Source organism: Mobula hypostoma, chromosome 14 (genome assembly GCF_963921235.1).
Source record: "Mobula hypostoma chromosome 14, sMobHyp1.1, whole genome shotgun sequence".
Classification (NCBI taxonomy): Eukaryota; Metazoa; Chordata; class Chondrichthyes; order Myliobatiformes; family Myliobatidae; genus Mobula; species Mobula hypostoma.
The window spans coordinates 41554722-41570659 of NC_086110.1; the positions used below are offsets into that span (position 1 = coordinate 41554722).

General features: G+C 37.7%; 1 protein-coding gene across 2 annotated transcripts in view; it reads right to left on the reverse strand.

The window, feature by feature from the left end:
- ap1g1 (adaptor related protein complex 1 subunit gamma 1) overlaps positions 1 to 15938 on the reverse strand; it is a 92620-nt gene that overhangs the window by 24032 nt on the left and 52650 nt on the right. For both annotated transcript variants that reach the window (XM_063066999.1, XM_063066998.1), the window contains exons 13-18: positions 10928 to 10982; positions 8785 to 8907; positions 5578 to 5667; positions 3473 to 3600; positions 3242 to 3346; positions 1402 to 1543 (exon numbers count right to left, since the gene is read on the reverse strand). In XM_063066999.1, coding sequence (XP_062923069.1) covers positions 1402 to 1543; positions 3242 to 3346; positions 3473 to 3600; positions 5578 to 5667; positions 8785 to 8907; positions 10928 to 10982 — 643 coding nt within the window. The remainder of the gene's footprint in view (positions 1 to 1401; positions 1544 to 3241; positions 3347 to 3472; positions 3601 to 5577; positions 5668 to 8784; positions 8908 to 10927; positions 10983 to 15938) is intronic.

Sequence of the window (15938 nt, forward strand, 5' to 3'; positions counted from 1 at the left end):
AGTTAAGATCATAGAAGCCAAGTGTTCACATCCAATGCCCACCTCAATCCTGAAATGTAGAGTTACACTCGCTAATAAAAAGTGAGGTTACATTAAAGTTTGGGTAGTAATTATCAGATCACTGTAAACACAAATACTTGGGAGTGCACATCTCACATAACCTCAGTCTCAGAACACATTCTATACAATCAAGAAAGCTCACTAACACCTCTACTTTGAGGCAGTAGAGAGCTAGACTAGGCACATCAATACTCATGACCTTCTACAGACGCACAGTAGAACATCCTGAGAAGCTGTATCACTGCTCGGTATGGAAACTGCACTACGGCAGATAGAAAGGATCTGTAATGGGTAGTCAAAACTGCCCAACGTAACACTGGCATCAACTTACCCACCATCAAGGACAAATCTAAGGAAAGGTAGCAGGAAAAGGCCAGCACAATATCATGAATCACCCACCCTGCTGATGGACTGTTTGTCCCACTCCCATCAGGGAGGAAGCTACATAATATCGATGCCAGGACCAGATTCAAAAACAGTTACTTTCCCCATGCAATAAGGCTGACGAACACTTCCATTCACTAACCCACCCACCACCACTACTTTAACATTTCCTGTCAGTACCTGACATAGACACTCCTGTAGTGAGCATCACTTTATGTACAATCAATCTAGGTATACAAACTGTCTTGTGTATTTCAATCTATTACTTTTTATTTTTGTGGTCTTATGTTTCTTGTGCTGCATCAGATCCAGAGTAACAATTGTTTTGTTTTCCTTCACACTTGTGTACAACATTAAACAATCTTAAATCCTGATATCCCCTCATGCCCAACCGTGCTGCAGCCACTTCCGAATAGCTCATCTGAACTTTGTAAAACAGACTTTTATATGTTGAATCTTACCCTTGTGCCAAGGATCATTCATCTCACTGCAAGAATCCATCTCAAGATGGAAATTAATAAAATAGGAAAACCTGACTCTCTTGAGCATTGCATTGCTCTGACCATAAATAACATGAAAAACATCTCAGATGTTAAATCTTAAAAGTGTCTGATGTACAAGAAAAAAATTAGCTTGTTTTTCTCTGGTTATGTGTTGAAATCAACCTTCACCTTCTGAACTGCCACTTAAATTCATCACCTTAAATAGATCAAATTATGTCAAATGCAGTTTTATACCTACAGAAAAATATACAATATGACATGCTATACTTTAAAAAGTGCATTTAAAGTAAGTCAAAGTATTTATTACATTTTGTTGCTGCCACTTTGACGCCATGCAGAGCATTTCAGTATTTAGAAATACTGACAGGAAAGGCATTATCAAAATACAAATAGATTCCACAAGTACAACTATAAGAACAAAATATAAACATACACACTCAAGCTTTTGTTGTACCTGGCTAGAAGGCTGAGTGGTGCTAGGTGCTAATTTAGTATCCACTATTATCGGCTCAGCCTCTCCATTAGTTTGTGCAATTTCTGTAGGCCCGTTAGTTGTTATCTTCTCCATTATAGGCATGCGCTCCAGCAGTGCAGATCTGTTGTGCACAAATTTTTAGAATTTCAAGTTACTTACACAGCATTGCACAGTTCCTCACAATTGTCATCAACTATGTACTATGTATGACTACATGAAGTATATATACTATATACAGTATGGTAACAGAAAATTTGCCCTAAAATGAAAAAAATTAAGATTGTACTATAATTTACCAATATGCAGTTAGTCTCAATAAGTCATTACTTTCTGATCAAATATCTACATTATATATAATCTAAGGATCAAATTTAGAAAGGTATTTGATGCAATAGCACATTCATTACAATATGCAAGCAACTTGGCAATATAACTTTTCTGATGTGGGGATGACGTTCTGAATTTAGAACAACTTGGAAGAAACATAACTAATTTAATGGATAACAAAGACTACGCACTAAGTTTTAAGAATGTTACAGAATGGCATTAAAGATATATCCCGAAAATATACATTACATAAAAGAAAGAAAAATATCTATAGAGCTGAGGAAAGAACAGTTATCAACTCAATTGCTTAAAAAGGCCTTCTTGCTGTATTGCATCAAGTCGAGATAAAGTCGGTGTAGAAATCCAGTGACTTTAGTTTCTCCGTAAAATTTCTTGAAACTCTTCCTTACACTAAGACTAAAGTCATACGAAATTATGCCTTGTGCACAAGATGCTCACAAATATAGTTTTGACTGATGACTAATTCATCCACATTTTAGTTTTGGTTCCATTCATGTATAGGCTACATCTGTGATCAACCACCTTGGCCAGAAAGTAGCTTCTGTGTTTTTTTCCCATCCTCCCAGGGCTTAATAAGATGTTGATCAACTTGCACTGAGTAAACATTCAGATATATTTGGTTCTGCATATTTGTAAAAATGAATGCCAGTTGAGTTTTTAATGTACTTCACCATTTCTTCTCAATTAAGCCACTTTTATGACTTTCATCAGCTCCTGACACTAGGGTCAATTATATTACCAGATTTGACATGTCTTTGGGATGTGGGAGGAAATCAAAGCAGCTGTGGGAACCCATGGACAGACAAGAAGAGAGAACAAAGGTCTCTGAAGATATAACACAAGAGTGATTACCACTATTCATACACTTTACATACTGTTATCCTGTAACCAAGGTGGCAGTACAGATAAATGATGAAGATAAACAAAATACAGAAGGGTTTTTACAAAAACAAAAGCAGAGACTGTTCTCCTTGGTGGTTTTAAGAACTACACAAAATGAAAATAAAAGCTAATATGAGGATTTCTTTTTAAAAATAGTGAGTGGTTAAAGTCAGGAATGCATAGCCAGGAGGAGGAGTAGTGAAAGCAGAATGAAGCATTCAAAGGGGAGTTGGATAACCAACTGAAAAGAAATAAACTGCAGGATTATGGAACAAGCTAGACTGTTTTTTTATATAATTTTGCTTTGTTAATTATTTGAAACTTAACTAGTTACCCAAGTAGATTTGGACATTAATTGTATGTGGTTTAGGGCCAGAAGGACCTATTCCATGCTGCATCTCAATAAGTAAATAAACAAACTGTTGGATCAACATAGACACTAGTGGGAATGTTGGCATTCATTCTGAACTTTAACAATGTTTTTTTGCCTCAGTAAGCAATTTACTTGCTACAAAAAATTGAATACGATGTTCAAACTATATCAACTAAGCATTCCAACTCATCCAATTACTTTCAGACTTACACATACCTCATATGATCAAATTTTTTGAAAAGTGCATTATATTCAACAGCTCTTTGCTGAAGTTCCACATCTATGCTGCTTCCATAGATAGATATTATCTTCTTGATTCGACTGGAAAATATGATTTGCTATATTAGACCTATATACACATGCTTGCAAACAAAGCTGGATCATTTAAATACTTATAAATACTAATTTTCCTCACCATTTGTATACTTTTACCAGAAAGTTACTTACTTCACATTTACAGTAAATCTTGTGCTTAGTTTCATAATTGCAGTGAGAGCATAGCCCCTTGTTACAGACGTTGACATGTTAGACTGTAGTACATTTTCTAAAACATCCATAACTTCATCTTCTGTCACCTGTTGGGGGAAAATTCACTGAGAGATTCACTCTAAACAAACTCTAACACAAGTTGGAATAGTGCATTAATGTGTATTGCTATTCTTTCCCCCAATCAAAATTAATCTAATAAACAAAACTATGCTATATCTAAGTGAAAGAACAAAGATAACAGGAGTAAGAGTCCAAATTGGATTAAGAACAATTTTACAGAATTAAATTCATTTGACAAATTCAGAACCAAATGAATGAAATGATGCACAGAAGATGAGATAGAGCAAACAAATCTTACGTCAGATGCTTTCACATATTGGAAAGCAGGGAAAACATGGACAACAGGAGGGAAACGAAGAGGATATTAGAAAAACAGAGAAAGGTTATTAAAAAAAAAACTAAGTTGAATTAAGTCAAAGTAACACTCTCAATGCTGGATGAACACAGCAGGTCAGGCAGTATCTGTGGAAGGAAATGTATTGCTGAAGTTTTGGGCTGACACTTTCATAAGGAAATATGAAACATCGACTGTTCATTTTCCTCATAGGTGCTGCGTGACCTGCTGAGGTCCTCCAGCATTTTGTAGGTGTTACTTTAGATTTTCAGCATCTGCAGAATCTAGTGAACTGGAACAAAGCAATTTTTGAACATATGCGAAACTTCAATGAGGTGAACACAGAAAATGTGACGAATTAAGGAGCCCATCATCTTTTAAAATAAACGCCTTGGAATGGACAAAATGCATCCCAGGCAGGCTGATAAGGAAAGAGGGGAAACAGGACTGACTCCAATTTTTCAATTCTTTCTGGCTAGAGATGACAGCAAAGATTGCTAATGTTGCACAACTGTTTAAGAGAGAAGGAATAATAGGCAAGTTTAAGTTGGGTAATGGACAAACTACTAGAAGCCATTTTAGAAAAACAGAACTTTGTCCGCAGTAAGACAGATCAATCAAGAACTCACATTTGTTAAAGACAATACTTGAGTAAATTGTTCACCTTTTGAGCAGGTAACAAGGAGAGCACTGCATTTGGTTTAGTAGATTTTTGTCATAGCATTTTATAAATTACTATATGGCTGGCTGGTAACCAAAATGGAAATCTATAGAATCCAAAAGAATGACAACCTGGATCCAAAGCTAGTTCAATGGAATGAGGCAAAAGCTAAAAAGGGCACATTTGTGGCTGGAAGGCTATCAGTAAAGCTCAATAGATAGTCCTCAGCTTTGACTCCTAGCCATTAACAATTTAGATCTAAACAAAAGACTCAATTTAAAAAAAAAATCAGATGATATAAGAATCTTCAGACTGCAAAAATGTTGGACAAAACAGCAACAAGAATTTGCTCTAGAAAAGCATGAAGCAATGCATTTGGGAAACTGCAGTGTTAAGTGAATATAGAACTAATGGGAAGCTAGTGAATGGACTAGAGTGAAAATGACCATGAGTGTGTATCTACAAAAAATTAGTGTCATTCACCACCTCAAAGGATTGCAGAGACATATTCATCACATTTAACAAGTATTAGAATGTGCACTTGAAGTGCTATAACGTAAAGGACTATGAGCCCCTGTTGGAAGGTGTGTTTAGGTTGAATAGCTCTTTTGGTCAAATTGCCCAGGTCATACATTTTTTGTTATTCAAGTATCTACAGGGTCTATGAAAAAATTAAGAACATTTAAAATTTAGTTTATGCAATCTGGAAGCTAGTTTACCACCTCGTTCAAAGTTTATTAGATTTTTGCTGCAGGGATTCCGATATGAAATCACAAAAATGACTGAACAGTCACCATTTCTACTACCAAACAGGACAAGGCTCTTGTAATGTACTTCAGAAACACACCAGGAATTCAATTTGCTGTGCATTTCTAACTTATAATTTTGCTTCCATTTTTAATTAGGCCACGTGGCTGCTACTCGGCATTTTAGAATGCTCTTATGTTACTTCCAAGCTCAATGATTCATATGAAATTTATTTGAATAGCTGCTTTGAAATAGTGTTACCTGAATAGGTTCCTCTTCTTCACATTGGCCAGATATTAAAAGGTCACCATACTCTCCCATGCACCAAGCACCCACTTGTACAAGAGGTTGCTGTTGTAAAATAATGTTAATAAAACTTGAATATACTTAAAAATTGAAACTAAAACCATTTCTAGTCACAATGTTAATTTATTAAATGCCAAATTAAGATCAATCAACTTCAGCACCTTTTCAGATACAATAAACTATGCATCAAATCTAAAGAGCATACAGTAACATAGAATACCTACAAATATAAAGTAAATATTGAACAAGAATTGGTCGCAATATTCACAACCAGGTGAACAGGAATACATGATGAAAGCAACCTCACCTAAAGTTACATCAGAATAGCTGCCCTCTTCTCATTACTACCATCAGGGTGGAGAATCAGGAACCTGAAGACCCACTTCAATATTTTAGGAGAATTTTTTTCTGCCCGCCATCAGACTTCCAAATGGTTCATGAACCCTACCACACTATTCCTCTTTACACCTTTTTTTAAAGCTTAGAGTAACTTTTGTTTTGCTGTATTGTTGCCACAAAATAATTTCATGACATAAACCTGATTCTGAGAAAAGATTCCAAAACCAAATATCTTAAAATAAGTCACAAGATTCAACTGCACTACAATACAAATGATGCAATAATCCCATGCTATGATTTTTAACAGTAAAATAACTTCTGATAGTTTGAATTATACATATCCATGAAACACATTAAGCAAAGCTAATTTACTAGTCATTTATTAACCTCCAAGACCACCACAACTTTGTCATGGTTTGGAAGCCTGTGTGGCTCAATGACCCACAGAGCAATGCTGGCTGGAGTCAAGGTTTTATGGTTTGGCCCTTGGCAGGGTCACCCATGCCAAACAGGTCAAACATTAGGGGCCATACAGAGTGGTCCATCAGACCTCCAGTTCGGGGGTTCAGCTCAGTGCTAACAACCCTGACTGGTGAAACAAAATTGTTATGGAAACTGCAAAGAAGAATCCTTTTCTATCTGAGTGGAATGGTATTCCTGAGTCTGCACCCAGGACTTGCATGACTGACAGTACTTAAAACTGAGAGGAAGCTACTGAAATGATGAAGGAAACCCTGAACACCACCAGATATGGAGGACCTTCATTGCTGTCCTAACCATTAACAGCATAATGGGCAGTAAGTCTTAAACTAGAATCTGTGCAAAATTTAGTCACCGTTTACTTAGATCAACATTTCAAATTTAAAGCTGACTGAAACTAACTGAATGATAAATCGAATTCAATTCTCGTTACTAGTCACAGGCTCCTTCACCTAACAACTTAAGCAGACTGAAATTTCTACTTGACAACAACCATTATACCAGGGAGAAAAGCATTCCAATTTTTATAGAAATCTTGACAACATATAGATAATTTAGGCTTTCAAAACACCTTGGCAAGCCTCCATTTGCAAGCATGGAGCTAAAGATAAACAAAATGTGATCTACATGAAAAACCAATGGGAAAATAGGAAGCAGAATATTTGCAAGGAATCACCAAGTGATTATGAAGTGAAAACACAAGTAAAGATCTTCATGGACACCATTAACCAGCCTGCCAAAGCTTACTGGAATGAAGTGAAATATTCTGATGATAGAAATAAAATCAGCAATGTACAGGGAATGTAGTCAATACCTGTAGAAAAGATTTAATAGATAAAAGCAAAATTTATGAAAAATGTCTCAACCAAAGTAGTTCTGAAATTCAGCGGCTTAACAATTTCAGTAATTTGGCTTCCAATGGCCAAATGGTTATGCCTAGTAATTCAATTCAGAGCATTATAGAAATATGAAGGCGTTACAAAACTTCCATCCTAGCACTGAAGTATACCATTTTAGAGTTTTATTAATCAGTCTACACACAAAAATCAGAGTGGTTATCTGCACATTAATAACTAGCATAGAGTTAGATGGGAGGAGTAGGGAAGAGAAAAATTATCAATTGTTGGAAGATTAAAAGAAAAAAATGAACAATGATAAGCTATGATGAATAATTAGGTAGTTGGAAATTAGTAGTTAGTAATTAAGATACTAGTGAGTAGTGAAAATGCAACTCAAACACATTAATACAAGTATATTAAATTGCAGCAAAGCTTGCTCAACCAGCACTTAAGATAGAACATTTCTACTGAACCCTGGAGCACAGAAAAAAGGCCACACTCTTTGACTCACTACTGTCAGGAAGGAGGTACAGGAACATCAGGACTAGGACTGTCAGACTGGGTAACAGCTTCTTCCCTCAGGCTGTGAGACTAATGAATACAACCAAGGTCACTAGGACAGCAAGCTGTTTCCTATACTGATAACCTGTATTGCACATTGCATGCACTTTGAATATTTTATTAATGTGTTTGTGGTAATATTTTGTATTATGTGCTGCGTGTGACATATGCTTTGTAGGTGCACCATGGTCTGGTGGAGTATAGTTTCATTTGATTGTATAGATGACAATAAACTTGAACGTGAATATCAGGTTAGCCAGCACGTATGATTAACCGATACCGGTGCATCCCAGATAAGAGCTATTACCGTACATTTTCAAAACTGAAATCCCACGATCTAAGTGGAAATTTAAGACTAATTTGATTAAATTAATCATAAATGTTGACAAAATAGCAGAGAGTTAAAGTGGATTGATACATTTTTAGATATTGGGGAAAATAAGCATTGTATTAAAAACAGGAAAGTGACCCTGAGGTCAAGCTAAAAGGCAAACCATGTGCGAGGGAGGGGAGAATCTAAAGTCAGGGGTTCCCAGCCTGAGGCCCATCGACCCCTTGCTTAATGGTATTGGTCCATGGCATAAACAGGTTGGGAATCCCTGATCTAAACCTACTTTATTTTTCTCAATGTTCCTTTTTTAATATAACTGAGTGCTACAAAGGAAGAATTCAGTTGAAACCTACTGGGCAAAGCTATTTGAATCTCATTCTGTTGCATGATAGAATTTAAAATTTGAAGACAAAGCAGCCAAAGCTTTACTATTAGAGTGCCTAAATGTCAAACTTTAGCTCTCTGTAGCAATTTAACCTATCATAATGGGGTAAAGTATAGAAATGAGAGACAAAATAACTACAAGATTTAAAAAAAAACTATTTCCCCTTGCAAAAATAAAACACCCAAGTTTGCTTCAATCAGTAATGCAAGTTAGTTTTTACATTGTACCTGAGAGATATCTTCCAAGACGGCTTTGTAAAGTTTCTGTACTGTATATGCATGCATTTCAACACTGTTGGTTATCAACTGGATCAAGTTGGGCACCGCATCATCTCTTACATAACTTCCAGCCTAAAATCAAAGAAAGAATAACAAAGCATTTTACAGTTCTGGTAGCACATTCTTCATACAAGCTGTACTTCAAACTTAAAACGTTGAGAGAAAAAAAAACATTATACACAAAATAAAAGTTAGATATAGAAGCATTATTCTGTCCTGAATGAAACCACAGTCATGTACATACTTACCTTAAAATTCATGGTAATTTATTTCAATTTAAAACTTTCACTGACACACTGAATGCATGATATTTTTAACCACCTCAAGCCTAAGAACAGGTGTACTTCCAGCACTGATAGTGTGTTTGTCCAACTCTCAACTAGGCCTTCAGCCATTTAGATCATAACTTTGGGAATTCTTTCCCTACGCTTCTCTAGCTTGTTCTTTAATACGCTCTTCTTATTCATTCTACAGTTAACTTATGAAAGGAAAGAGTTTCATGTCACTTAAACTCTCCTTCCTACTCTGACTTCTATTTTTGGCCTCTTACAAACAAACCTCAATGCAAGCTCAAGGAACAGAACAACATCTTCCATCTAGGCACGTTGTGGCCCTTGGGGGCCCAATCTTGAATTTAATGATTTCATTTTGTGTCAGATCTGGACAGTCATCTATCTTAACTCAGTTTTTCTCTGTACAGTTGCTTAATAAGCAATTCCTTTACTTGAAATCTTCTACCTTTTAATGATTTGAAGTACCTGACATCAGCGAGATTTGCATGATCTGTGGTGGCATACTAGGTAGTGAAATTGCTGTGTGACACCATTCCAATTCTGGTACTCTATCAGTCTTTAGTGTGCTATGTAGATAATCATTAGATAAGTATGACTGTGGAACTTCAGGGTTTAAGCGTTGACAAAAAAGTGGGATCATTAAAAAAAAATTTCCTTCTAGATGCAGTTGAGCTCTTCACACATGACATAAGCCGATAGTTGAACCTAAATCAGAAACGTGTCCCCTCTCCCCCACACCCTCTGCTGAAGTGGGGAAATAACATCAACTAACCATTTCCTTTTTTTTCTCCAGGATGTCACAAGGAATTGTCTTTTTTCAAATTTTGTAACATACATTATTTTCTTGCAAATTAGTAGATCACTTAGCCCATCACGTTATGCCATCTGAGCTTTTCCCATCAGTCTCAGTTATGTAATCTCTTTACATCCCTCAATTTCCCTCCCACCCATTTACACTAAGAGGTTTTTAAAGCTGTCAGCTATATCAGCATGTCTTTGGAAATGGGAGAAAACCTGAGCATCCAGTGAACACACACGATCATAGGGAGGACGAGCAAACTTCATAGACAGCATCCTAGATCAGGATTTAATCTAAACTGCAGGAGTCATACAACAATATCACCTACTGGTCAATATAGATATGAAAACTTCACAGAGACAGGACCTGAGATCAAGACCATACCCAGGTCACTAAAGGTACAATCCATTACATCACATTCCGGAACTTGAAAAGCAAACTGTTATCAAATGTAAATCTTGTAATCTATTCATTCATCACTAAACATGTTACTAAAAATCTTTTTATTCTACCCTTACTTGGTTTGCTGTCATTGTTAGTTTACATAAATACTAGGCATATTATGAACTTCATATCACTTTCTTCAAATGCTGAAAATTCAATTTCCCCAACTTTAGCAGTTTCGGCATTTATGTTGTAGCAATAAAACAAAAATTGTGGGCAGCTTGGACAAACTAAGCAGTAGAATTTGAGAATGATAACTGTGAATCTTTGCAAACAAATGTGGAAAACTAGCCAAGCTTACAGTGACATCCATGTTACAGACTTTCAGGTAATGGAAGTTCACCCCCTTTCAGATTCACAGATCACTACCCATTAATTCGAAATATGGAATAAATTCGCTCTTCGGGAATTTGTCTGTACAATAAATAAGTTTTTAAATGTTTTCATGTTTTTGACACATGCGCAGATGGTGTGGCTTTATATTAACGTAAAACAAAACAGACGTTTCTAGGAACATATCCTCCCTTTCCCTGGTTTAAGCCAAGATCACACTTACCGTTGTTAAGACTTTCATTATTGTGTCTATGTGCCATCTCTTTGATGGTGCATACCTAATTGAGAAAAGTAATATGAATTTTCCTTGCCAACAGAATCAACAGTTATTTGAATTGCTAATCAATATTCCAAATATGCTTGCCTATTTAAAATAAAGACGAATTACCTCACCTATAATGGGTAGTCACTAAACCCCAAGTTGCTGTTCAAAAAGCAACAGTTAAGAGACCTGGAGAAACAAGAGAATGCAGATGCTGGAATCCAGAGCAAAAATAAATCAATGGAAGAACAGCAGGTCAAGCAGCTCTGAGAAGGCAAAAAGGAATAGGCAATGTTTTGGGTCAAGATCCTACATCAGAGCTGATGAGAAAGGAAAGAGGATCAATGTTAAAAGTGCGGGGGGAGGGGAGCTGGTAGTGTAGGGAAAAAGTTAGGTGACTGAAGGAGAGTTTCAGAGTTGGAGCCACATGCACACTTTGCAGATGGTGAAAGACTTGGGCTGCATCACCTGTTGATGAATGCGAATGAACATTCTGTGCATCATCAACACACCCCACCTGTGACAAGATAAAAGGAAGACCACTGAAGCAACTAATGTCAGGAGCGTGGACAATATTTTAAGGAACTTCTATAATCAGGTTTTGAGTTCCATAATCACCCATTTTTGTGCATGGTATGACTCAACTGCTCAACTGGTTTCTCTTGCATCCATTAACTTGAATTTGCCATATTTAGTCAAATACTATCCTGACACAAAAGACAGTAACTCTCACTTTACCTTGGAATTCAGCTTTTATAGAACAGTACATCACAGTACAGGTCTTTCAACCCATGATGTTGTGTAGACCTTTTAATGAACTCCAAGATCAATCTAACTCTTCCCTTCCAAGTAACCCTCCATGTGCCCACCTCAGTCTCTTAAATGTCCCTAATGTATCTGCCTGTACTGCCAACCCTAGTAGTGTGTTCCATGAGTTACCACTATGTAAAAGAATTAAAAAGGCATCTCCCCATACTTTCCTCCAATCACCTTAAAATTATGCCTTTTTGTATTAGTCACTGTACTCTGGGTAAAATGTGCTGTCCGTCCACTCTAAGCACCTATCTTATACACCTTTATCAAGTCAACTCTCATCCTGCACTCCGAAGAGAAAAGCAGTAGCTCGCTCAATCTATTTTTAATAAGACGCTCTCTCTAATCCAGGCAGATTCCTGATAAATCTCCTCTACACCCTCTCTAAAGCTGCGACATTCATTTTGGTCCATGTTTGGACCCAGGTTATGAGGAGGTCTGGAGAAACAGGTAGCAAGTGCTCCTTGAGAGCATTGTTGATGATAGTTCCCATAGTATGCTGAAGCTTGGACCATTTTTATGAGCAAAACCTTAGCAATTATACATATTACTGGACAGACACCAGTGTTGGATCTGTACTGGAACAGCTTGGTTAGAGACGTGGCTAGCTCTTGGACACAAGGCTGTTGTTGTGTTCCCGGTGCTCCATTTCTCGACACCATGTAATGCAAATCAAAGGAGGTTAAGACCATCATCTGTGATCTCAGTAGGATGTCAAGATGGATCATCTATTCGGTACAAATATCTTTGAAGGAAGGAAATCTGACATCCTATTCAGTTTGGTATTTTTGTAATTCCAGACTTTACCAAAGTGGTTGAGTCTTAACTGCCTTTTGAATTGGCCAGGCTGGATTGCTATTGCTACCTTCAAACAGAATAAAACTAGATGGATCACCGAGAAACAATCTGGGCTCTGAATTGGAATTAAAATATCCTCCAACCTCAGTTGATCGTACAGAGTCCTCAAAAACATTTGGGGATTTGTGTCTAAGTTGGAAGAGCTTTCCCAGAGATAAGTCAAATAGAAGCTAAATGACCATACTCCTCCATCAAAATCCCCAAGTGCATCCTGTCTCATCAAAGTTGCAGGGGTACAGGCAGAAGGGAATAGCTCTTCACTTTTTTGACACCGACTTGATGCTAGGAGACAATGGGATCTTAAATTGGGCAAGGAAATTACTGGATTTCATTAAGTTCCGGGGCTCAGTTGACAATACAATTTTATCTTGTACAACATTATTACTAAGATTGGTTGCTCCTTTTTTCCCCTCCCACATTTCAGAATAGTAACTGAACTTAAATTCCAGTTGCCCTGATGGAATGTAAACTTACATCTCCGGATTGTAAACTGGCCCCAAAATTAATAGCTTGGTAACTTAACCTTTGTGCCATGAGTGCAATTCAAGTGGGCAAGAATCACAAGATCCAGTTCACCATCTCCCATTTTGGGCTGCACATTTTAGGAACAAGGTGAAGGTCCCCAAGATATTCGAGAAGAGAACTATTATAATTGTTCCAGGTTTGGTTACGCAGAAATGCATGTATTATTCTCCTTTCAGCTTAGCAGATCAATAGATTATATATGTTTTGAACACATGAACAATAAGAAACTATATCCAATTGACTGAACCATTGATAACAAGAATGTAGAGATGTCAGACAAATGGCAAAGAACCAGATGGAATATGAAGAAACAATGATCATGGTGAGAGGTTAGGATCTGGAATGCATTGGCTTCTACTCATTGAACAGTGTTCAAAATAGGGTTGGATGATTACTTCAAGGCATTTGTTTAAAAAAAAAAATCAGATGAGGCTAATCAGTTTATACTTCAGAGAGCTGGCATAGAATCAACACTCAAATTTCCTTAAGTGACTTTTTTTAAAATAAGAATTGCTTTCATATTTTAATGACAATTAGTTTAGGTACAGAGAAGATGTCAAGGGTAATTTTTTTTTTAAACTCAGAGAGTGGTGAGTGCGTGGAATGGGCTGCCAGCAACGGTGGTGGAGGCGGATACCATAGGATCTTTTAAGAAACTCCTGGATAGGTACATGGAGCTTAGAAAAATAGAGGGCTATGGGTAACCCTTGGTAATTTCTAAAGTAAGTACATGTTCAGCACAGCTTTGTGGGCTGAAGGGCCTGTATTGTGCTGTAGGTTTTCTATGCTTCTATGTTTCTAATTAATAATGGGGGACAAGGAGGTGACAGGTGAACTAAACTGTGGAAAACACTAGTAGTGTGCAAGATGTTGAAGGATGTGAGGGAAGAGAAGTGAGTACAGTTAGAAGTTACAAGGGAGAAGGTGCTCAAAAAGCTGAAAGACCCAAGGGTACGGAAATCACTTGAGCCAGATGAAGTACACCCTAAGGTTCTGAAAGAGCTAGTGGTAGAGATAGTGGAGGCATTAGTAATGATTTTTTTAAAATCATTGGACTCTGCCATGGTTCCAGAAGACTGGAAAATGGCAACTGTCACTCCACTCTTGAAGGAGAGAGGCAGTAGAACGGAAATTATCGACAGCCTGACCTCAGTGGTTGGGAAGATGTTGGAATCAATCATTAAGGATGAGGTTATTAAGTACTTGGTGACACAGGACAAGATAGAACAAAATTAGCGTGGTTTCCTCAAAGGAAAATCTTGCCTGACGAACTTGTTGGAATTCTTTGAGAGTACAAGTAGGATTGATAAAGGGGATGCAGTAAATGTTGTATATTTGGATTTTCAGAAGGTCTTTGACAAGGTGCCACGCAAGAGGCTGCTTACCATGGTATTACAGGAAAGTTACTAACATGGTTAGAGCATTGGCTGATTGGTAGGAGGCAGCAAGTCAGAATAAAAGGATCCTTTTCCAGCTGGCTTCCAGAGACTAGTGGTGTTCTGCAGGGGTCAGTGTTGGGACAGCTACTTTTTATGCTATATATTAATGACTTAGATGATGGAATAGACAGCTTTGTTGCCAAGTTTGCAGATAATATGAAGATTGGTGGAGGGGCAGGTAGTGTTGAGGAAATAGGAAAGCAGAAGGACTTAGACAGGTGGGGAGAATGGGCAAGAAAGTGACAAATGAAATACAATGTTGGAAAATGCATGGTCATGCACTTTGGCAGAAGAAATAAATATGCTGATATTTTTTTAAAAACAGGGAGAAGATCCAAAAAATGATGCTAAGGGACTTGGGAGTGCAGAACACCTTACAAGTCAACTTGCAGGTTGAGTCAGAGGTGAAGAAGGCAAATGCAATGTTAACATTCATTTCAGGAGGTCTAGAATACAAGAACAGAGAAGCAATGCTGAGGCTTTATGAGGCACTGGTGTGGCCTCACCTTGAGTATTGTGAACAGTTTTGGGTTCCTTATCTAAAAGGCATGCTGGCATTGGAAAGGATTCAGAGGAGGTTCACAGGGATTATTCTGGGAATGAAAGGGTTATTATAACAACATTTGATGGTTCTGGGCCTGTACTTGCTGGAAGTTAGAAGGATGTGGGAGGTGAGGGTGGAATCTCATTGAAATCTTTCGGATGTTGAAAGGCCTAAACAAAGTAGATGTGGAAAAGATGGCTCCCATGGTGGGGGAGCCTAGGACAAGGATGCCCTGCTGCAGGATAGAGGGGCATCCATTTAAAACAAAGTTGCAGAGAAATTTCTTTAGCCCGAGGTGGTGAATTTCTGGAATTTGTTACCACAGGCCAAGTCATTGAGTATACTTAAGGTGGAGATTGATAGGTTTTTGATTGGCCACAGCATCAACAATTAGAAACACAGAAAACCAACAGCACCCTTCGGCCCACAAAACTGTGCTGAACATGTCCCTACCGCAGAATTTACCTAGAGGGTTACCCATAGCCCTTTATTTTTCTGAGCTCCATATACCTGTCCAGGAGTCTCTTAAAAGACCCCATCGTTTCCACATCCACCACCATCGCCAGCAGCCCATTCCACGCACACACCACTCTCTGTAAAAAAACATACCCCTGATATCTCCTCTGTACCTACTTCCAAGCACCTTAAAACTGTGCCCTCTCGTGCTGGCCATTTCAGCCCTGGGAAAAAGCCTCCGACTATCCACACGATCAATGCCTCTCATCATCTTATACATCTCTATTAGGTCACCTCTCATCCTCTAACGCTCCAAGGAAAACAGGCAGAGTTCATT